Source organism: Arachis hypogaea, chromosome 15, assembly GCF_003086295.3.
Source record: "Arachis hypogaea cultivar Tifrunner chromosome 15, arahy.Tifrunner.gnm2.J5K5, whole genome shotgun sequence".
Lineage (NCBI taxonomy): Eukaryota > Viridiplantae > Streptophyta > Magnoliopsida > Fabales > Fabaceae > Arachis > Arachis hypogaea.
This window is the reverse complement of record NC_092050.1, coordinates 39,376,480-39,402,487: the sequence shown is the minus strand read 5'-3', so window position 1 is coordinate 39,402,487 and position 26,008 is coordinate 39,376,480. Positions and strand designations below refer to the sequence as shown.

Here is a 26,008-nt window from a genome sequence, read left to right as displayed (position 1 = left end):
TGTATTATTTTATTTTTGTTATTTAGAGAGAGTTTGATTAAAAATATTTTAGGAATAAATAAATTTAAAAGTATGAAAGAAATATTTTTATCGAATTCTTTTACATAGAAATATGATTAAAAAGAGAAGGTTTAATTATGCGGATATATCCAATATCCGATCCGATGAAAATTGTGCGGATCGGATCGAATTTTCGGCCATATCCAATCCGATCCGATCTGCAGACACCCTTAAATATTATTTTTTTTCTTTCTTACTAAAAATTTTTTAAACGAAAATTTATTCTGTGTCAATAATAGAAACCTCAATACCAAGCTCATGAGTAATGTTATAGAATTGAATTTATAGATAACTAACCGATCAAATAATAAAAATTACTTTTATTCTTATAACAATTACAATAAAACATATTAACAAGATCCAGAAATTAATTTATTAATGAATGCAAAAATGATAATATCATGATATATTGGTACATGGGATGATATTTAGGTATGTAAATTTGCCGTACCCAATTATCTATAAAATACAAGTTACATTCTGCATTTGAAAAAGCAAAAGATATCCTGTTGTAAAACGCAGCTTGCGTTTGAAGGAGAGGGACATCTAAGTCTCGAAACGTGTCTCATGCCCCATGCATACAAACATGGCCTGCTATGTTGACCGCCTTGTAACTCCCAAAATAGAGATTGCGATTGGCAACTGTCAGGGACAAAATGCAGGTTGCATTTGGCAAGCTCCCCAACTACATAAACGTTACGTGTTGGAGGAGAGTGTTGAACAGGTCTTTATAACGCAAAATGCAGGTGGATAGAAGGAAGGAGAGTTAAAATTTACGATGAAGGTGGGTTAGAGTGAGCATTGCATGAGGGTTGTTCAGAGAGAGGTTGCAAGGGTTTGAGAAAAAGTGTGGGAGGAAGAAGAAGAATAGAAGGTTTAGAGTTTTAGATAGTTCATAACAAAAAATGGTTTGTAATTTTACTAAAATTGAAGAGCACATTATTGAATATTTGGATAATCCTCAATGGGTAAGTAATTTATTTTTTTTATTTTATGATGGATAAATATATTTATTTGGATTTTATTCATTTGTGTTTTAACTAGTAATTTTATTATTATTATTATTATTATTATTATTATTATTATTATTATTAGGATAAAGTATATTTTTTGTCCCTGAAGTTTGACAAAAGTTTCAAAAATATCCCTAAATTTTATTTTGTTTCAATTTTGTCCCAGAAGTTTTCGATTTGCATCAAATATACCCCTGACGGCTAATTTTTCAAAAAATTAAAGACCAATTCAACAACAATTTCATAAGAACAACCCTCAACACAAGTAAATCAAGCATAATGTTCATGCATTATTGTTAGATTGATCTTAATTGTTTTGAAAATTTAGCCGTCGAGGGTATATTTGATGCAAATCGAAAATTTTTGGGATAAAATTGAAATAAAATAAAACTTAGGGATATTTTTGAAATTATTGCCAAACTTCAAGGACTAAAATATACTTTACCCTTATTATTATTATTATTATTATTATTATTATTATTATTATTATTATTATTATTATTATTATTATTAGTTGTTGTTGTTGTTGTTGTTTTTGTCATTTTTTTTAATAAAGATAAGGAGATTCGAATCCGCGACTTCTTAAGTGAGTATGGAGAGACTATGTCATTTGAGCCATCATCATCATCATCATCATCATCATCATAATCATCAACAACAACAACAACAACAACAACAACAACAACAACAACAACAACAACAACAACAACAACAACAACAACAACAACAACAACAACAACAACAACAACAACAACCGTATTATAATTATTATCATTAGTAATGTTATTATTGTTAATATTATTATTATTATTATTTTTGTTTTCGATTTATGGAAGTAGTTAATGTTTTAGTTATAATTAGTATGTTGTTACATGTTTATAATAATGTCTATGATAACAATAATAGTTTTTTTTATCATACTGTTAATTATGAACTATTATTATTATTATTATTATTATTATTATTATTATTATTATTATTATTATTATTATTTTTTGGATATATTATTAACTATTATTGTTAAGAAATTATTATTATTATTAGTATTGTTGTGATAGTTGTTGTTGTTGTTAATAGTTATGAAGTAATATTAATAATTATTATTTTTCTTTTTGCAAATTATTAGGAATTTGTTGTCCAAAAAACTAAATTTGCCAGAGACCTCTAACGAAGTAGCTACAGCGTCACTAGTATTTACTGGGTTTCAACACGTTTCGCGAGTAGGAGAAATGAGAGGCCATTCTGCACTCTTGAGTGCCTTGGTGGAACGATGGAGGCTGGAAACCCACATGTTTCATCTTCCAGTCGGTGAAGTGACGGTCGCTGGAAGACGTGATATATATTCTTGGCCTCCCGGTTAATGGGGAGCCCATCACGGGTAGATCAGACAGCAATCACCAGTTTTTGGTGGAGAACTACATTGCTTGTTTTGGTCGGGAGTCCAGTCCGCAGGATCACGTATTGGGTAAAGTGAATCTTGCATGGGCCCCGCGATGCAGAGACACCGAGCCATGTGACATGTAGGAGTCCATTGAGCGGTACGTCTGGGCTCAAATTTTCTGGATACTCGGAACGGTTGTGTTTCCGGATAAGTCTACCACTTCATTAAACTCGAAGTTTCTGCCTCTACTTCGGAATTTCCACCCGATTTTACTATACAGTTGGGGGCAGCCAGTCTGGCACATTTATACAGATTGTTGTGTCGTGCATCACGATACAATTGTAAAGAGATAGATGGGTCACTCATACTACTTTTTGTTTGGGCGTGGGAGCGTATGCCATTCCTGGCGCCTATTCCTCGCGATCAGCTCGTCAATGTTGGTGTTCCACTTGCGCGACGGTATTTTTTTACTGCTATTATTATTATTATTATTATTGTTATTGTTATTGTTATTGTTATTGTTATTGTTATTGTTATCATTCTAATTTTGGTTTGGTGGAGTTATTGGCGCCGGCATACAAGATACACGCGGAAGTCTACCGCGCATTTTAGGCGAGGACTCGATGACATGGGAGTCGACGGTGTACGTTTTAACCTTTTATGTTAGGCTGCTTATTTAGAATAATAATTTTACTAGTCGGTCTCGTGGTTACTAATGTGCAGTTTATATGGCGGTCGTATATGGAAGTGGGGGTTCCAGTCGCTGTAAATTTGTATATGTGCTCCACAAAGTCGCCATTAGTGTCATTCGAGTGTATAGAGTGGCACCCGACAGACCGAGTTAGACGGCAGTTTGGGCTGCAACAACTTCTACCAAACCCGACATTTGAGATTGGTCGTGATCATTGCAGGCGGTTGACAGGACCACAGAACCATGACTGGAGAGAGAGGAACATTCAATGGGTTAACTTGTGGATAGCTGGCCGCTATAACACATTGCAGTTAGGGGATGAGATTGTTGACTTTCATCCTCTCCCGGTGTACAATGACTGATTTACCAGCAGTACGGGCATCACCTACGACTGTCAAATAGATTTGTAGGTGAAGAGGCTGACGCAAATGAACCACAGGAACAACAGGAAGAACTACCTGGACCTCAGCAACAAATTCTCCCTCATGAGCAGCAATTTCAGGTGCCGGATCATGAGCACCAGTATCTGGCACCGGGTTATGACCAAGGATTTCATGTATTATTAAGGTTTATTATCATTAATGTTACTGATATTAATTATTATTATTGATTTGTTATTAATTATTATTATTCAGGTTGATTAATTATTATTAATTATTGGGATAAGTATTGTTTTGGTCCCTAACATTGAGGGTGAGAATCGAAACCGTCTCCAATGTAATTTTGGGTTTAAAATCATCCTTAACATTTTTTTTTCGTATTAAAATTGTCCTTTTAACTTTTTCTGGACAAAAATACCCTCCACTACCATCCATTATACCACTTCATAACTTCTTCAAAGTTAGGATTTGAGCACAACCAGTGATACAAAACCTGAAGCCACTTTATGAAGAAGAACTTCTCCATCATGTCCACCATGATATGAATTGGAATCACAGAAGCCCATTTAATTACCCAAAAAAATTGAAATCAATTTAATTGGAATCACTTGGATGCCAGGCAACAGAACTCAATTTAAAATGAATGACCTGGTAAATACCTTCCAACTTGTGCTCTATACTTGGTAGCCATGGATTCACCCAAGTGTGGATAGGAATGGTCTCTCGATGTGGTTCCCAAGTATCTACAGCATCTGACAATTTTGGCAAGACTATATTGTCCAATATGGTCAACAAATCGTAGCATTGGCTCAGGATCCCGTGCTCATATCATAAACCTTCTTGAAAATGCTCCTTGATTTTATTTCTGATTAAAAGCAAGAAAGCAGAAACAGAAGCAGTAGAAGCAAAAAGCAAGAAACAAAAGCAAGAAAGTAAGAAGCAGAAGCAAGAAGCAAAATCAGAAAAGCAAGAAAGTAGAAGCAAGATGCAGAAGCAGAAAGCGAGGCAGCGGCGGCAGTGGCACGTGTTCTTTTATTTTTTTAAAATTTTTTTATAACTTTTTATTAAAATAAGGGTAGTTTAGGAATAAAATTAAAAATTTTATTAAAATGACGATTTTAATACGAAAAAAACGTTAAGGATGATTCTAAACCCAAAATTACGTTGGGGACGGTTTCGATTCTAACCCTCAACGTTAGGGACCAAAACAATACTTATCCCTTAATTATTACTAATTATTATCTAGGTTCTAATATATGAGCACCACTTTCAGGCCCCGGCATATGAGCACCAACGATGACCCCCGTCGAATGCCAACACCCATCTCTGAACATCGATCTCATCGAATCATTGAGTATATGCCTCACCCTGCTCTTTAAGCCATTAGTAGTTTTTGTTGTACTCCTATTCTATCCTAGAATAGCTGTTGAACAAATCATTTAATCATAAGCAGATGCCACAAAATTACTATGAATAGGATCATAATAGTGAAATCAAATACTTGTGTTAACCACGAGTTTATGCAAATACGAAGCCTTGAACCTCTTTAAGAAGTTGGACCCGATGTGTCTGATGCAGAACATGTAACATGCTCTTGGTAGTGACCATGCTCTGTTACAGCGAGCTATTGCTGCATCGATGGAGTTATGGCAGTTAGAAATAATTCCCACGTCATCAATGATAACAATATATCTCCACAAATTGGTTAGGAAAAACTCCCACGCATCTGCCATCTCACCCTCGACTATCGCAAATACAATAGGCACAATGTTTTGGTTCCCATCTTGTGTTACCGCAACTAGAAGTGCACCTTTATATTTTCCGTACAGGTGTGTGCCATCAATCTGCACCAATGGCTTGTAGTGTCTGAATGCTACAATACATGGATAGAAGCTCCAAAAAATGTTGAACCTCCTCACTCTCATGGTAAACGGGGGGCGTTTTTATTTGAACATGAGACCTTGGCATCTTCGCAGTCATTGCTTTCAACCATACTAGCAGAGTCTGGTAAGAAACTTTCCAATCACCGAAAACTTTTATGACAAATTTCTGCTTTACTAACCAAGCCTTGCGGTTACTTACAGTGTAGTTGAACCTGGACTGAACTTCTGCAATAATAGACTTCACCTTTATCGACGGGTCTACTTCAACCAAAGGCCTAAATGGCATCTACAATTTTGTCTGAGTCCAACTTGGCATGATCTTGTGAAATCGTGCCCATGGTGCACATGTGTTTGCCATTATATCTCTCGATCTCCCAACATCCCTTCTTTCGAATCAAGCTAGCTCGGATAAGCCAATCGCACCCTTCACCATAACCTTTGCATTTTGCATAGAATGTCTACGGCATAAACAATGTAATCAACTCCTCTAGAGATAGTGCAGCTTTTGATTGCAGATATCACCGACTGTCTAGAATCAAATTCCATTCCGACACTAAACTCACCATCTTCTGCCGCAACGTTGCCTTCACCTACGACATGCGATCCACCGTTAGTTGGACAATGCAAATAAAATAAATGATAGCGGTAACTTTAATTAAAAAAACCATAAGATAACATACCGATATTCGCATACTCAAGAAATTCTGGGACATGCATGGCTTTGAGATCTAGAGTTCGCATAAAAGACGGAACGCCAAAAGGGTGCTGACTTACAATCACATGCGCCTCATTTTGTACCGCTGGATTACCTACCAAGTCTCTGTCATTATTTTCGTCATCGACTTCATAGTTGGCTTCAAACTCCTCTTCACTGCCGTTGTTATCTTCTTCCCAATCATATCCCCGTGTTCGTCAACGTTAACATCGTTGCCAACCGCATCCATCCTCGTATGATGTTCAAACTCAATGTACAGCTCTATCATCGGCATGTGAAATTGGGTTTGCTGATAAATATAGAACATCCATTGCAAGCATGCGTCGTCAGTGATGGACATTAGTTGAAACTGTATCAGCCCACCAAATACTTGTACAGGATTTCTGTACAAAATGTTACTCACCCTTTTCGAAATGTGACTTTGTATGTTCTCACAAAGACCATTTTGCAACTCTACAAAACTCATGGTACATGGAATAGCAAATGAAGACGGACATTCATAAACAAAAGTCACTCTTTTGTGTGTATTTGGTATAATCTCATCGTTATAATACACTTGCATATTTGTAATACCTTCCATAACCTTAACCTCACCTAACCCGACTTTTTTGACACTACTAATTGCCAAAAAAAAAAACTCACAAGTATGAGATATATGAAAGAAAGAGGAATGGGAGTAGAATGAAAGTGAGGTACAACTTGGGTTGAATTCAGTTTCGTATTTATAGACAAGGCTCTCAATTAAAATATTATTTCTTGTACAAAACGCAGGCTGCATTTTGCAGCTTCCAAGAAATTTTTTTGATCCACTTAAAATGCAACCTGCATTTTGGAGTTTCCAAAAAAAAAAAATAGAAAAAGCCCCTCTCTAAATGTAACTTGTGTTTTTGGTTTCGAAAAAAAATAAAAAATGCCCATTTCCAAACGTAACCTGCGTTTTGGGCTAAAAAACAAAAAATTTAAAAAGCTAAAACTTCATAAACGTAGCCTGCATTTTGGTTGCACAAAAAAATTAAAAAATATGATAAAGGCAAAACGTAGCCTGCGTTTTGGCTGACACTCATAGCAGTGCAAATACTTGATATACATCCATTTCATTGCATTACACCATAATCATTTTCATTATAAAAAAAATTAGCCACAAAGATCATGTTTAATATAGATAGTTCAATCCCACACAACAAATTAAGATTTTTGTTTCGAGAACCCATAAGTAAATATTAGAGAAAAAAAAAGAGTTTTAGTCAGAGAGAAAAAAATGAGAAAGAGCCAAATTTCAACTCCTGTGAACTTAAAAAAATATAGTGTTTCTTTTTATGAAAGAGAGAAGGGATGGGGAGTTGAGTAGCGGAAGAAATTGCTGAAAGAGAGAGGGAGATTGTGGTTCTGTTGTACGGTGGTTGTCGTCGCCATTTTGGTGAGAGGTGGAATTGGAGATGGAAAAGAAAGTAGGAGAAGAAGACGTGTAAGGAGTCTAGTATTTCCTGTATAAGATTTGATTGTAGTGTTGAGTGGGTGGTCGTAGTTTATTTGGTCCTAGATACATTAGGAAATATTTTTGAAGTGCACTCAAAACTTAATAAATAGGTTACTCTTCAAAAATACTTTTTTTGGTGAGAAAAATGTACCCATAGATATTAAGATAAGGATACACTTTATAAGTGGTCTATATAATATCTAAGGAGATACTTTTCAAGTGATGCGCCACAACTGTATTTTCTATTCTCCTATAAAAAGGTAACACGGAGAAAAGTGTAGCCTATTCTACGGGTGATTTTCAAATATAGCTTAAAAAAAGTGTGGTTGAATGGGTGATTTTCTTGTAGTGTTGGAAAGTTGAGGATGTCATGTGCGACAAGTATCCATATTTGTTTGAGTCTAAAAGTAACTATCACACCTACCACAGTGTATAAGTTTGAAATTTGAGGACCGAATTTCTTAAGGAGGAGAGAATGTAGTAACCGAGAGAAGAAAAAAAAAAAGAGAACAGTTAGTGAATCACGTGAAGACCACATGACTCCCCTTCACCCACTTTCATTCTTCTTCTTTTGTCTCTGGAAACCATTCTTCCTTTCTCAGTCTCATTTCTTCTCTCTTTATCATCTCTTTTCTCTTTTCTTCTCTTTTCTTTGGAATCACACATAACACCATCAAATTTACTTTCTTCATCTTACTTCCTTCTCCTTCTCTACTCTACCTCTATTTATTCAAAGTTTAATTACTCTGTTGATCCCTATAGTTTTGAGAAATTTTTAATTAGGTCCCTATACTTTTTTTTTCTTTTAATTGAGTCCTTGCACCAATTTTTTTTTAATTGAATCCCTACACTTTTTTCCTTTAATTTGAGTCCCTGCACCAATTTTTTTTTTAGTTGGGTCCCTATATAATTAGGCCAATTACTACCAAGAGGGATCTAATTGTAAAAAAAATTTGGTGCAGGAACCCAATTAAAAGGAAAAGAATATAGGGACCTAATTAAAAATTTCGCAAAACTATAGGGACCAACAGAGTAATTAAACCTTTATTCAAATCTCATTTTCTCACAACTCCAGTCATAGAGTTGACTTAATGAGTTTGGAAAGTACTCAATCTTTTGGTTTTGGTTATTATATTGAGATTTTAAGGTAATTCTTTGATTTAATAATTAGATATATCTCAAATTTTTGGTATTCCTATATTTATGGGTATACATAAATCCGAATAAGGATTAAGAAATTTGGGATTTTTGTTAAATTGAGTAAGATTATGTCAATTGACAACATTATTAGCTCACAAATATTATTATTGTTATACTTTTAGAGTTGTAGAGTTATTATTAGACATTATTCAGTAGCTCAGTGATGCGTTTAGAGTTGCTTCCGATTCTTTAGAATCAAGTTGTGAGTGAATGTATATTATGTCTATAATTTTTTTTAATATATTACTATAAATATTTAATTATGATTTTTGCATTTGAAAATATTTGATTGATGTGAATTTTGAATTATTGGAATGAATATTTATTTTTGAAAAACTCTTAATTTTATAAAAATATCCACAAGACGATATTCATATATTTTATAAAGTATATATATATTTTAAATTGATTTTATTATGCTTTAATTTGATTTTTAGTATGGATACTTATATGTATTTGATTTATTATGAAATTTAGTAATATGTTATAAGTATTAGAGATTTGTTCTATCCAATTTATTTTGAATTGGTTTGGAAGATTCTGATTAAAAAATTGTAGTTAACGATGGTTATAACGTTGGATCTGTTATACCATACGAGCATACTAGAGAAAAGAGTTACCCTTAGAGGTGGAACCGCTCAAATGGTGCAGTATTCATATTTTTTAAAAAAGAAATTAAAAATATTTTCCTTCGAATTTACCAATAGATTTTTTCCACAGTAAAGTGGTGCGAAGGCTCAACTTGTGGCGCCAACGTTACCATCGAATTTTTTTCACTAGTAATGTTCATCAGATTTTTTGCCCATAAACCATCATATTTTTTGCCGCAAGTTACCGACAAGATTTATACCATCTGAATTAATCCGACGGAACATCCGCCGATAAACATAGTACTGGCGTATTCTTTTCGTTTTTTCACCGGTAAATCCGATGGTACTCAACATTTTTCCTATAGTATTTCTTTATCTACCCTCTAGTTGAGAAATTGGAATTTCAAAATTAAATTTTTTCATCATTTGTTGAAGTAAACTTTTATTAAGTTAAAATCTTTTTTTCTATCTTCTCCAACCTAGTTTTTAAGTTATCGTTCTCCTCTTGTATTTTTTAATTATTTTTTCATGTTGTAACCTTCGCAACTAATAAGATGACTGAGATTGGAGCCACGATAACTAGACCTTTTCTCAACTGAAGTGGATTCTATTCCAAGTAAATAAATTCTTTTCCTTTTAACTTGTCCCATTAATAATAGTGCATCTTAACTAATTAGATGAACAAATCACATTTTAAGAATTACAACAAAACATTAATTACTAAACAATTAAATAAATAAAAATAAACTACCTTAACTCATTGGACTCTCTCACACAATTATAAAATTTGAAAATAGAATGAAACTACACAATCAATTTCAAATCTAAAAATAAAATAAAATATCTACGTAAATTTTAAAAATATTAATTCTCAGAAAAAAAATTTAAAATTATCCATCATATATATTGTTAATTTAAAGTTACTAACGCAGCTTGCTTAACGTTTTTTATTTTTTTATTTTATTTTTTTATTATTTTCATTAACAATAAGATAAAAATTACAAACAAAAATGGAGGTGCAAACATTTGGGTGAAGAAGATTTAGTGAAGAATTAGATCCGCTATCATCACAAGCATCAAGGCAACCAAGTATTTTAAACATAATTTTAGGTTTTATTGAAGCAAAATATTATGAGATTAAGAACTCAGTCTAACCGAAAACCATTCACTGTGAAAGGAGAAGGCTAAAACCATCTTCGGTAACCTTGAACAAACCCTGCAATATAAACAATTATAGTTATCCATGTTATTATGTTCTGAACCAATTAACTAAGATATGAGGGAGAGATTCAGTATTATCCTATCTACCTTGGGAACTTTGGGGATCAACATGTCTAAACCTAAGTCATATAATCTATAAGTTAATTGCACTATGCATCCTAGCACACAACTCAAGAATCCATCAGCACAACATTTTCGATAAAAAATTGCAACTTTCATATGCATTACCAAATGAAGCATATCAATCACAAATTAGTCTAATTCGTTTGTCATTCTTGTTTTAATTTATTAACATGTAAATAAATATATAGATATTTTTTCATAAATAAAAAATATTAAAATTTTCTAAATTTATTATACTTTATTATAAATATTTTGTACATTTTAAATATTTTTTAAAACTTTAGATATTATTATAAATATTAAATTTGATATATTGTAAAAAATATTATAAAAAAATCAAACATTTTAATAGACTTTATGATAGGCCCACTTAATAACAAAAGAGGTTTAATATTAGTCACCAAAAAAAAAAGAGGTTTAATATTTAAAAAATAGCTGATAGCAAACTATAACCTATTAAGAATAGGTGGTTATTCTGATAAAGTTGTCAGTTTCAACTTTTTGTAAAGACGTTTTTTATTTTGTGGTTGTTATTGATTTAAAAGCGTATCACTAAAAGTGTTGCTTAAAGAAAAAGTGTTACCCTTAATCGTTAACTTGGCTCTGATACCAATTTTTCAATTTCAATTTTTCCATTAATTTCCTTTTCGAAATTTCTATTAACTCTTCATATTTTGCTTCAAATAAGTTTATAATTTGTATAGATTCAATTGGTGGTGCTTCATTTAAAGGATTTTGATAAAAATAATTTGCAACTTCATAATCTAAAGTATTGACCATTTCTACTATTTCTCTTGTATTTGTTATATGATCATTTATTACTAGTCCTTGATGTATATTTATAATTCTGATTTCATATTTATAGTTTTTTAATTCTGTTTTAATTTCTTCTATCATAATTATGATATTCTTTTTTGCATGGATTATTGTATATAAAATCTTTTATCTGTTTGTCTTTTTCTTTAATATAATTTCTCAAATCCTCAAAAACTTCTTTTATTTCTACACTTTCTCTTGTTTCTAAATATCTTTCTAATTTTTCAACTTCATTCTCCATTTTTTCTTTCAACAGCTTTAATTCTTTTAAGTCATAATATGGTTTTCCAGGCATTTATAAATTTTTTAAGTTTAATTCCAACTTGTTTATATTTATTCTTATTTCTATCCTTTTTATTATAAGATCATCAATTTTGATCTGAAGATTATTTAATTCCCTTTTATACTCCTCTATTTTACTTTTTAATTTTTTCGCCCTTTTTCTTTTTATTTTATTTTCTGATTTTTCAATCTTTTTATGCTTCATTATTTATTTTAGAATTTCTGCAAACTCTATCATCGATTCATCACTATTTTCTAGAGACTCTATTAATTTTTCTAGCTCTTCAACTTCTCTTTTTAACTTGTCATAGATTATTTTTAGAGCTTCAAATGCTCTTTGATTTATTTTAGAAAACTGTAAATAATTCAAACGATTTTCTCTTTCAAAAAGCTCTTGTTTCTTGTCTTGATATGTTACATATATTTCTTCTTTATTTATTGTCATAATTTAGTATTTAGGGTTTCATTTAATTTTTTGACCTTTTTTGTTAATTCTTTTATTTCAGAATTTTCTTCTTTAATTTTTAATTTAGATAAACTTAAAGGGCTATTAATTTTAGATTCTCTTATTTGAAAATTCGATGAAACCAATTTCCCTAATGGTTCTTTTAGTAATAAAACTGGATTTTCAATAGCTTTATATTTTGGTATTTCTGTTTTTACAATTTTCTGAAATAATTCATCGACATAAATTCTTTCTCTATTTTTAAATATTATACTATGACGGCTATTTGTTAAAGCATAATTTATTGCATATGTAATTGAAAATGGTTCATCATTTTGTTCCATTAAATTCTTTCTGTGAAATTTATAAGCCAAACTTATAGATCTTCCAAGATTTTCAGTTGATAAAGGTATAGCATATCCAAGATGGGCATTAAATTTTACATTTATGTTTGCCAAGTTTCCATGAACAATTCCAATTATTTGATCTATTGGGTCATCAGTAATTCTTTTGTCACAGATTGCTAAACTTATTCGTGAATTAATTCCTTTCATATATGTAGATTTGATTAAGACTTGTATGGTACTAATATGAATCCATCCAATTTTAGATCTTTTTTGTTGATCCTTAATTTTCTCAATCTGTTTACTCAATTCTTCATCATTATCAAAGCTATTTCAAGTTCTCCATTGGCAGATTTTATCTTTATAGGGGCTTCAAGTTGAATTTTTCCATAGTATATTATATTTTTTCTATTAAAAATTTCTTTTAAAAGACTTTGTTTATTAAAATTTTCATTTTATTTGAGATCTAATTCTGTTTTTAGAACAGCCTGTTTTTCATTATCTAATAAAACAGTTAATCTATAATAATTAGATTCTTTCGTTAATTCTAAACTTTCTAAATAATTCATAACTAAAAGACTAGGATGAAGATGTACCTTTCTGGAGAAAAACTTCCTTTATTTAGTATATTTTACAATAGATGTTTTTATCTCCAGAGGGGAGATTGTAGATACTAACTCCAGAGGGGAGTTTAGAACTATTTTTCCCTAAGGGAATTTTTTGTCAGATTACAGAATCGCCTCGGCAGTTTTCTCCTTGCTCTCCTAGCATATGAGTACTCTTAGCCTTCTGCTTTCTGTTTTCTGATGCCTTCTTCAATTGCCTAAGCAACCTATTTATAATAGTTGGGTCTGATGGACAATTCCCATCCTTACCCTTCTTATGACGTCATTGCTTACGTCATTGTTTGTTATCTTGCACAGCTACATTATTGGTGCTTTATGACCTAAGCGCTTACGTCATTATGCAATAATGTTGAGGGATGCTTCAGATGCACTGTCCTCTTCTTTTATCATGTGAGTTTCAGATGTATTGTCCTCTTCTTTTACCATGTAGGTTGATTCCGTTTCATTATTGCTTTCTTCAGATATTTCTGAGGCACATAGCTGGCACTTGTGGTCTTCTCTATCTTTTAACAAATAGCAGAGATTCCTCTTTATCCCTTCAGGGAGTTTTTCTAAAAGTCCAGATAAGTTGTAGAATGCTGATTCAAATTCTACCAAGAGTCTCATCTCTCTTTCTTCAATTTTATTTCTTTTGCTGGATACGAGCAGCGTATTTTTACATTTATAATTAATCATTGTGTGAGATTCCTTTGTTATTTTTTGAGTTCTTTCAAAGACCCTTGCTAATGTGCTGGCTAGTCTTCCTTCATGACTGTAAATTGTTAGATCTTGAATTTGATCAATTGGTTGAAAATTTTCTGGGAAGACGGACATGAATATTACCTGGTGTGCTGGAACCAAGGATTCTTCTTCTTCATTAAAAATAGGTTGACTGTTTGTAAATTTTAGGGATACATCCCTTGGATTTACATTGTCAATCATATTTTTAAATCTCTTTACTGCATCAACAAATCCTGCAGAAAACTCACTAATAATTTTTAGATCATTAAAAATTAAAATTGTATCAATTAATCCATACTGGAAGAACTGATAAGTGTCAGATGGGGAAGCATCTGGAAAGATAACTAGCTTTGTTAGCTGTTCTTTGGCAATAGGATAATATCCCAAAATTACCCTTTCAGTCCAATTCAGGACTATATTAAGGGTTTCTCTGAGATTTGATCTACAGACCCTTTTCTTTTCCTTGATTTCAGCCCTTGTAGGAATGTTTCTTATTATTCCTGTTCTCTGGGTTTGAATTGGAGCTTTATCTGCTCTTTTTAGGGTTTGCTCTGGATGAAGAGTTTCATATTCCCTGAAGGATTCTTTTGCCTCTTCTAGTGTTAAAAATCCTCCTTTATGAATTATCCTTGATTGATGTGTGAATGGTGCTGCTTTTTCCCAGGCATCATATACTCCTTTCATGGGGCCATTATAAATTACATAATATTTTTTATCCTGGGTGGATTTTTTAATAATTTCAGCAATTGTTATATTTTCTGAAATTTTTTCTTCACCTGACTTGTTTACCATGCTTAGCTGGCTGAACTCTGATGGTTTCGGTTGTTGTGTTGATTTCATTGCTTGAATGGCCTTCTTGAGAGATTGGATCTGTGTTCTTATTTGCTGACAATGCTTGCATTTTTCGAGCTCTTGCTCATATTTTTGAATTTCTTGATCTAATGCGTTGTAGATGAACTCCATTCTCTTGTTAATGTATCTGCAATAACATTTTTGTCACCCTTAATATATTCAATCTTTATTGGATATTGTAACAAAAATAATTGCCATCTTACCAATCGTCCATGATTATAATCAACTTTTAAATTATATCGTATGAAACCTGTTAGGTAACTTGAATCTGTCCTTAATGTAAATTCTCTGGGTAGTAAATTAATTTTCCATTTTTTAAGAGATTTAATTGCTGCTAGAGTTTCCTTTTCATGAGTAGTATATCTCTGTTTTGTTGGAGTGAAAGTCCCTGAAATATACCTGCAAAGTAATTCCTTTGGGGAATATTTAGAATCTAGTGATTCTTTTTCTTATTCCAAACTTCTTATAGCTTTCTTAGCTTTTAGACATCCTAACCAGGTTATGTCTGAAGCATCTGTTTCTACTATTAAGTAGTCGTTTTCTTCTGGAATATAAAGTTCTGGAAGTTTTTTCACATAATTCTTTGACTCTTTGAATTTGCATACTATCTTTTTCTTCCCATTTCCATTCTTTTTTAGTACTTATTTTTGGAAATAAGCTTTTAGTGTATTCTGTTATATATATTCTTTAAAAATTCTTGATCAGAAATATAATTTATACACCCTAAAAATCTTTGTAATTGTTTTCTATCTTCTATTTTATTAGGAAATAAATTTATCTTTTCTAAAATATTTGGTTGAAGTTTTAACTTTCCTTGAGTGGATAGAATTAATCCAAGGAACTCTATTTCCTGTTTTGCTATTCTTGCTTTCTTTTTGCTAAGAACTAATCCTTTTTCTTTACATCTTTCTAAAACTATTAATAATTTTTGAAGATGATCTTCTCTATCTTGTTTTGTAAAAATTAATATATCATCAATGTAAACTAAAACAAATTCATTTAACTCTTTCAGATTTTCTTCCATAAATCTTTGATAAATACCTGGGGCTTGTTTTAATCCGAATGGTAATACATTTCATTCATAGAGCAACACACTTGTTGATTCTTTTGTTGGGCAAGTAAAAAGCAGTTAATTTCTTTGTTTCTTCGTCTAGACGAAGTTGCCAATATCCTGATTTTGCATCAAGAGATGAAAACCAAGTTGCTCCTTTGATTTTTTCTAAAATAGAATCTTTTCTTGGAAGTTTATGAGCATCACCAATAGTTGCTTCATTTATCTTCTTATAATTAATTACCATCCTTCGTTTTCCCCTTTTAATTTCATTATTGTTTTCGACATAAAAGGCTGGAGCCGCACGAGGACTTTTACTTAATCTTATAATTCCTTTTTCCAAAAGATCTTTACATTCTAATGAGAACTCTTCTCTATCTCTTGCAGAATAAGGAATTTTATTTGGAACATTTATCTCTTTTGTAGGATCTTTTAATTTAATGCTTACTAATTCTTTATTTGTATTTTTAATATCTAAAGGATTTTCAGCACAAATTTCATCCAAAAGTTCTTCTATCTTTATTTCAAGATTATTTTTTGAAATATTTATCTGAAAGTATAAATTTAAATAACATGTTTCTAATATAAAAAATATTTTAAATTTTAAGATCTTATCTATAGTAGTAGTTGGTATTTTTATACATTTTGATTTTTGATTTATTGAAGAATCGTGTTAATTCTTGAATGAATGGATGATATAGCTTTAAAAAGTTATTTCCTATGATGAAATCCATTCCAGAATCTAACATATATATAGATGGAATAATGAATCTATAATTTTGAATAAATATTACAGCCATCTTTGCTTTTTGATTAATTTTATGTATTGATTTGTCAGTTATTCTAACTCTTAATGGTTTCTTTAATTTTTTCCAATCAAGTTTTATATTTGTACTAGCAAAGCATTGTGCTGCTCCAGTATCTATGAAAGCATTTATAAATTTTTCTGTTATTTTTATAGTAATAAATGTGGTATTTTTACTCAGTCTCTGAGTTTGTTTCTGAGACATATTCAAAAATATAGTCTAAGTTATCATCAGATTCTTCTAATGGTTCCATGAAATAAGACTTAACAATTTCTATTTGTTTGGTAAGATCCTTTTTATCCTTCTTTTTTGGACATTCATTTGCATAGTGTCCTTTTTCTTGGCAATACCAACACTTACAATTTTCTTTTTTATTTGGACAATAGTCATTTTTTTGTCTTTTGTTTTTATTGTTATTTCTTTTTCTAAAATATCTCTTTTTTCTCCATTTTGGATAGTATTTTCTTTTTCTAAATTGATATTTTCTTTTTCTTTGAAAATTTTTATTAAGACCATATTTTAGGGGTATCTCTTCATTATCCTAACAGCAAATTCTAATTATATTTACAAATCTTTTTTGAGTCGCTTCTTGCATACAACGCTCTTTTATTTCCTCTCTTATTGCAGAGGTTGCTCCACCAAAATTATTTTCAATTGTCCCTCTATTTATTTCTCTTATAAATCTTCCAATTATAAATTCATTAGCAGGATATAGAAGTTTTGTTATATACATACTAAGATAATGGTCTTTATCTTCTTCTTTTAATTTATAATAATGTATTCTATATTCACATATATAAGACTCCACATTACATAAATCATATATCTGAATATTAGCTAAATGGTTTTTTGCTTCTTGATATTCTTTATTATAGACTTCTTGTCTATGATCTATAATATTTTTTCCAAAAAATTCTTTATATAGAATCATCATTATATGTAATATCTTATCATAAGTTGTTGTTTTTGTTGCTAATTCTTCTATTATTTGGTTTTCTATTGATGTCATATAATCTCTTACAGTTCCTTTAGTATGAAACCCTATGTAATTCCAAATATCTCTTCCAGACAATTCACTAAGTTTTGGATTAGTAAAGGCTTCTAATAAGAAGGAATTCAACCAGTTCTCAAAAATTTCTTTTTCATTCTTTTTACAGTCTAAATTTAGCATTCTTTCTCCTTCCATTTCCTGGATTTTAGGAACGTATTTTGATGGTATTTTTGTATATTTTGAATCTTTATTTATAAACCCTTTTTTAAAAGCATAATTATCAAAACCTGTTTCCATTTAAATTGAGATTGATTATCCTTAGATGTTCCAGCTTTATTTTTTACTTGTATTGGATTGCTGGTTCTTCGTCACTTGAATAATCTAGGATGTGTTCTTCATTTTCTATATTTTCAGAATTTACTAATTCTTCTTCTATTTGAAATCTCTGTTCCATAATATTATTTTCTTGAGCCATTTTTAATTGTTTAAAAAGCATTGTAACTTCTTCTAATTTTTCTTCAATATTCATAATTTCAATGGTGGTTTTACTTTTAATTCTGTTATGTTGATTATATTTTGAAATTTTTCTTTTTTGGGATTCTCTTTTTCCTTATTTCTTTGAAATTTTATGGATACTAATATTTCTTCAAGCATATCTACTATAGAATTTAATTGTGGGTTAAAAGTATGATAAAGATGTGGGGAATCATTTCCATGGTAACATTTTTTAGAAATTCCGTGTGAAATATAAGTTTTTTCAGGCTTTTGAAGTCCTTCAATAAAACTTATAGTGTAATAAAGATTTTGAGAAAAATCATTTTGTATTGATTTTAAGAATTCGGTGTCATTACAGTTAACATTAGTTAAAATCATTAGTTTTTGATCTATTAATTTTGATAATTTAATTATTTCTTCTCTTAAATCTTCTAATTTACTTTTTTTCATTAAGTGACGCTTTTCTTTGTGAAAAGTTATGATTTTAAGTAAAAAGTGTGGCTTTAGAATGTATGGTTTAGGTTTTGCCACATAGACGTCTTTACCATAAAGTTGTTTTTGGGATCTTTATTTGAGTGGTGGCCTTAAGAATAATCTGAATCTGTTTTCACTCTTACTTACTATCTTTAAAATATTTTTTATTATTATTTATTGTATGTGTTTGTTTATGCATAACTTTTATTTTCATATTTTTTTATTATTATTTATTAGAAATGACAAAATGAGTAATCTATCCTTCTTGCCAATACCGGTCCAAAAAAAGGTGAACCGTACTCCAAGGTAAAAAATGTTTAAATGCTAGTATGCCTAATTTTTTTAAAAAAAAAAAATAAAATAAAATTAATCTAAAAAAATATGTAAAAATTTAATATAATTTAAATTCAAATAAAAAAAAAGTCAAATTACAACACAAAAATTTTCACAATCTTTTTCTAAGTTTGAAATGTCAATACAATTGTCCATAATAAAAATTTCAACTTAGTTTTTAAATAACTAATTCTAAATAATAACAATATTTACAATATAATACAACACAAGAATAAAAACAAGAGTTATGTAATAAAAAAATAAACATAATTATTTTAAGAAATAAGTTAACTTACATAACAACTTAAATATATATATAAGAGTATAAAATAAAATAAATAAAATATTAAAAAATAAAATTAATTGGTCTGCTCGTTGTGGCTGCTGGTGGTGCTCGGGAGCTGTGTGTGCTCGTGGTGGACCGTCGTGGCCAAGCTCGCTTCGCACTTTGCAAATCGCCAATTGCGTCGTCGTAGCGGGGGAGTAGTTGTGCCTCGGGCCCTGTTCCAGGTCAGTGGCGCTCTTGCCGCCGTCGGTCGTCATTTTTGTTAAGTTATAATCGGTAAATTAGTAGCAATCGCAATTTCATGAGTTCAAAACAAATAGATTCGCTTATGTCATTCTAGCTTTGTTAGAGTAGAAATACATAACAAGGATAGTAATTTTTTAGAACGTAAGTGATTTCTTGTTCTTGGTTATGTCATTGTTTATGTGTGAATAAATAATCGATATAAAATTAGTTAAGAACTTAAGATAACCAATGTTTTGATGTTGAAGTCATTAATTTTGGGATCAAACTGTCGAAGCATTTCTTTTTTGTGCGAAAAATATAATTGAAAAGGCAAAAAATCGAAGGAATAAGAACTACAATTACAACACGAACAACTATAAAGAATTAAAATTTAAACATGTGTATGTAGATGCTGGGTTTTGAAAGTTTTTATTGGTATGAGTACTGCTAGCAAGGTGATAATGTATATATAGTTGTTGAGACTGCGCTTACCCTGACTGCCCAGGTAGGTTTTTGTCGGCTTTTGGTATGCACTTTGATGGTTCACATATTCTCCATGGACATTGAGTTAACCCATTAGTCCCATGTATTGTATTGTCAATTGCTTGGCTCATTCAGAATGGAATGTTCTATGCTTGTGTGCCTCTAAATATTAGAGCTGTTGTAGAGTTGAAGAGTTGTAACACTCTACTAAACATAACACATAGACATGGTAATTTCAAAATTTTGTTTCATAGGGGACAGACCATATATGTAAATTATAATGAAACTTGTGAATGAGTCCTTTTTTCAAGTAACTTGTGACCACAGTATCTGACTGTCTAATTTTTGTTTGTGTAAATAGAATTTGGTTGGTAGGTCATCATCCAGCAGAGGACATGGATACACGTCGAGGCAGTGAAAAACAATGTTGGGTTAGTGTACGAAGTGGATGGCTGTGATTTTGAATTGGTTTTATGTTGCAATGCATTTTTTAAAAAAAGGTTGGTTCCAATCTGCGCACTCGTTCGTGTCCCAGAATGACACTAAGTTTTACGTCATTTCTTTTTCATTTCGTGGGAGCAATTTAACTTCTTTTGAGACTTTGATGCGTACTGTGAATCATATGAGTTGTGTGAAAAAGTATTTTGAGTTGTGTTCGGGCTTGGTTGGGTTGTCCTCCTTTGCATTCACAGAAAATCCAAATTAAAAAATACTTAAATTACGTATATGTTCAATGTAGGTAAATACAAAAAAATTTCCTTGATGAGTTATTACTTATTACATAAATAATCATTTTTCCATATTTCATCAAGTCTTTATATATATATATATAGTTAAGTTATTTGGTTTAATTGGGAATATGATCAATCAAGCATTCTAACTACGAACTTCTGTTATTTATAGATAAATCTAAAACTCAATGAAGATTATAAATATGGATGTGAGTATATAAAAAATAAACTATTTATTATGCGTACTCATTATAAATCTTGTATTCATTATGATGTTTAGGTACTCGTATTCAATAAATTATTTACTTTTTAAATTATATATATACATTTTTATAATTTTACTCATTTATTTATTTTTTACAAAATATAATGATGAAAACTTAATAAATTAGTGTATTTTCTAACGGAAAGACTAATATTTTAAAAGGAGATAATATAACTTTAATAGTGTCAACTCTATTTGATAGCTTTATAACTCTAGTAATCTATAAAAAGAAGTGGAAAAAAAAAGTGGAATACAATGTTCGAAAGTTTACAAAGTTCTTTAAATTATCTTAATTACTTATAACGAGATTTCCAAAAATGACTTAAATTTTTTTAATAATACCCAGAAAGGGATTTAGAGTGTTTTATACAATTTATTTAAGAAAAAGACCGTGTGATACATCTATTAGTAATTCTATTGTGCCTAATCACATATTTAAGATGCTTAAATCACACATACTATATTAACTTAGAAATATTTTTTTCGATCTCATATAAATATATATATACACTAATACACGTGTGTATAATACACGTGTGTATATATATATATATATATATATATGGGTGATTATTCATTTAGGTCATACACTCTTGTTTTTTGTTCAGGGTCATATACTCTTCAATGATATATTCTTCCTAGAGGTAGAGAAAATCTTAATAAGATTTAAATAGTAAAATCGTCAGACTTAGTACAAATTTTGTAAAATCGATAAACTCATTTAAAATCGTAATATCGGAAGATTTTAAGAGTTAAATCGATATTCTCGCTACTATATTATCTTACATCATAGTTTTTTCTATCCATAATACCACTTACATCAACGAAGGCTTTATTGCAACTTTTTTGGTCCGAAGCCCAATGCAACAACATACTTAGCTTCCATTTCGAGATTCCAAAAGAAAAAAAAAAAACGGAGCCAATCACCGTTCCAGCTTCAGCGGCTCCACACCGTTTCGCAGAGACTTGCAAACTGCTCCCATCCGCAACGCTCATGGACATCTGTCACCTCTGCCTTCTTTCTATCCAAATATCTGTAACTCACAATCTATACGTTATAATTATCCAAGAGGCATCACTCTTTCGTTAAAAAAAAAAAGCTCTCCTGCCCATCGAGCCAACCCGTATATTTTGCAGTGTGAACTTGACAAATTTTTTAAAAAATTAATTTTGTTTCCCTTGTATGTGATATTTTTTTTTCTAGCAAAAGTCATAAATAGCACATTAAACTTAAACTAAAGCAGCGGAACTAAATATGCCTTGGAGTTAATGAAATTAATGTGGTTGTATGTTATATTGAAGTTCGCCAAAAAATAAATTTAATTCTGTGAAGAATCAGGGTGTAGCACTTTAAATCATTTTTTGACTAACAACATTTATAAAACCAAAAATAAAATTAGTTCCAACAAAATTTTTTATATGTATAAACATTAACAGTAGTAATTAGATAATATCTTTTGGATAATTTATCAGTAATTAAATTCTTATTATCTTATTCAATTACATATAAAAAATAAGGCTTTTTTACTTAAATAAATTAAATAAATTCCAAAATTACTTAAATTTTCTAAAACAATTTTTGAAACATGAATACCCTAATCCTAATAATATATAAATCGTACCAGAAAAATGTGGTTTATATAATATATTAACGACTACATCCTGAGACGATTTATGCATGAATGACTTCGGAGGAATAACACAAATCGTTCTAAGGTGACCAACTTTATCAATTGTATGTAAATAGTTCCAAACAGAAAGGATTTACGTGGTTTTAGGCAAAAACACAAGATCCTGCCATAATTTATGTATAAGTTGTAATCCCAGCACCTTGCCATGATTTATGTTTGAGTAGCACACTCTAAGACCCAATGCAATTACAAGTTATCCACAACTCTTAACGTTGCACATAAGAACCTCCATTTTCATCCTATCTAAGCATTCAACAATAAGGTTGGGGAGAAAGAGAGCCCGCAGTAGTAGGAAAGAGGCATTGAATGACCGCGTCTGGCATACAACATTGAGAGAAAGGGCATTGAAGGATATCAAATTAAATAAAAACAATACTAAAAAAATACTAAAAAATTATAATTAAAAAAATACTAAATTTTAATATGAATTTTTTAATACTCATTATTCATATAATTTTTCTAATTATTTTATTTATACATATTTTTTATAAAAAATTTGTTATTTTTTATTTGTCTTTGTATATTTTTACTGTATATTCTTGAATTAGTATGTAAGACTGGCAATTCATTAGGGTGTACCCTACCCTATCCTATCCTATCCGCACCTCATATATAACACATATTTAATAAAAATTAGGTATATAGTGAAGGAAGTGAGAGTTGAACCCACAACCTCCCTTATGTAATAACTTACAATAAGTGAACAACCACCAAAATAGTTAGTTAATTTAATAATTTAAAGTATTAGTTTTTTATTTTTTATGTTATTAATATGTATAAAATTTAAAATAATTAAATTTTATATTTACTTTGAAAAAATTTGATATTTCTGCGGGTAGATTAGGGTAGAGTAGGGTTTAGAATTTTAGGGTGCGGGTAGGGTTAGGGTTGAGAGATTCTCAACCCGCGAGTAGGGTAGGGTAGAGTTTTAATAAAATTTTCAACTCGTGGGTAGGGTTAGGGTAGAGTCCAAACCCTACCCTACCCCACCCATTACCAGCCCTATTAGTATGTACTTTACTTACTATTGTTATTTATTTATAATATAAATTCTTTATTTTATTAGAAAGATCAAATTAAATAAAAATAATATTAAAAGAGAACACTGAAATTAAATAAAATAAAAAATTTTTAATATTAAAATATTAAGAGAGTTTAAGATTTAGAGTTTATTAAAAAAATTTAATATGAAATTTTTAATACTCATTAGCCATATAATTTTTTTAATTGTTTTTATTTATACATATTTTTTATAAAAAATTATTATTTTTTTATTTGATTTTGTATATTTTCACTGTATATTCTTGAATTAATATGTACTTTACTTAGTATTGTTATTTGTTTATAATATAAATTACTTATTTCATTAGAAATATCAAATTAAATAAAAAAATACTAAATTTTAACACATAATTTATTTTTTTTTAAATTGAGAGCCAAAGAAATGTTGAAAAAAATTATATTTTTGATTAATATAAATTTATGTATTTTTTATTAATATAAATTTAAGTAAAAAGCACATAGAATTTAAATTACTAAACAAAATTATTGGTTAAAATTTAGTATTTTTTTAATTATAATTTTTTAGTACTCTCTTTTAAATTATTTTTATTTAATTTGATATTCTTATTGCCTCTTCTCCCACTGTTGTACGCCAAACAGTCACTCAATGCCTCTTGTCCCGTCGCTGCGGGCTCTCTTCCTCCTTGACCTTATCGCGGAATGCTTAGATAGGATGAAGATGGAAGTTTTTATGCGCAACGTTAAAAATTGTGGGAATCTTGTGTTTGGATCTTAGGATGTGCTACTCAAACATAAATCGTGGTAGGATGCTTAGGGGGTTACTGTTGACACATAAATCGTGGCTGAATATTAAGGGTTATAACTTACATATAAATCGTGGGAGGGTCTTGTGTTTTTGTCTGAAATAACGTAAATCCTCCCAGGAATGATTTACATACAATTGATAAAACTGACCACCCTAGAACGATTTATGTGTTATTCTTCAAAAGCCATTCATGCATAAATCGTCTTGGGATGTAGTGGTTAACATATTATATAAACTACATCCTCTTGGCACGATTCATCCTCCTGGCACGATTTGTATTTTATTAGGATTAGGGTATTCACATTTCAAAAATTGCTTTAGGGATTTGATTAATTTTAAAACCTGTTTAATTTATTTAAGTAAAAAAGCCAAAAAATAATTAAACAACTCATTTTATATTTCATGTCTCTTGTTCAAGATCCTTTGAATGATCAGATGCAACAACATATACAACACTTTGTTATATGTTAAGTATTTAGAGATTCATTCTATATGACTACTCACTAAAGTATAAAATTTGTTGTTTTTATTTTTTTCTTTTATCTCCATTAATGCCTTTAAAATTTATCATAAAATTTTCAAAACCTTAAAAAAGTGTCATAGAAACACTAGGTAGTTTATGGTTAGTTTTAATACGAGAAACAATTTTTTTTGGACTTCAATGACACAAATTGACTCTTGTCTAAGTTAGTATTTTCAATATCTCTTTGACAAGTGTGTTTATTATTCTCGGTTTCTTTTTCTCTCATTGATGCTTTTTCTTTCACTCAAATATTGAATCTTTTCACTTAAACACTCACTTTTTTTTTCAATTTCTTCTTCTCTCAAATTTTTGTCTTTTCTTACATGTTTCTTAAATTGCTCATATTCCAAAAATCCCTTTGAGAACTTTTGTACCTTTAGTTCTTTTAAGTACACATCTCCATTTCCAACATACTCGAAAAATTCTTCCACTATTAGTCTCGAAGAAGAATTAAAGATAGGATTAGACGAATTCTTCTTTTTATGTTGTTTTATATGATTCTTCTTTAAATTTACAAGTATAAATTTTGTCTTATTCTTAGACTTTGCTCCATTAGAACCCCACATAGAATTAAAGTCCGAAAAAAGTCAAGTTGCCATAAGTTGTGTTGTTGCTCTCCACTTTAATAATCAAATTGAGTAAATTTTCCATTATTGCATAACGGTGATATTCAACCTCATATGCAATTTCTTATTTTAATCAAACAAAAAACTGTACCTCTTAAGAATCTTATGATTCTTTTCAACATTAGCCTTACCCATCAAATTCAAAAACTCTTTGTGATACTCCTTTACAGATTTTGATCCTTATTTCAACTTACGAAACATTTTGAAAAACTCCTTATGGTGTGATGATAGTATAAACCAGTTTCTCATGATTTTCTTCATCTTCTCTGAAGTGCAAATTGGTATTTTTTTCATACCTTATTTTAGATCTACCTAACTCATTCGACCAAATATGTGCATCGTCTAGAAATTTAGCTTCCTTCTAATCTAACCTTTTTTTTG

At 30.1% G+C, this 26,008-nt stretch overlaps 1 protein-coding gene across 1 annotated transcript; it reads right to left on the bottom strand.

Annotated features, from left to right (window-relative positions):
- Nucleotides 1-5,018: 5,018 nt before the first annotated feature.
- LOC112748334 (uncharacterized) lies at nucleotides 5,019-5,694 on the bottom strand. The gene is made up of 2 exons (XM_025796554.1): nucleotides 5,486-5,694; nucleotides 5,019-5,391 (listed from the first exon to the last, which is right to left on the bottom strand). The coding sequence occupies exons 1-2, from the start codon at nucleotides 5,692-5,694 to the stop codon at nucleotides 5,019-5,021; spliced, it is 582 nt and encodes a 193-aa protein (XP_025652339.1).
- Nucleotides 5,695-26,008: the final 20,314 nt, after the last annotated feature.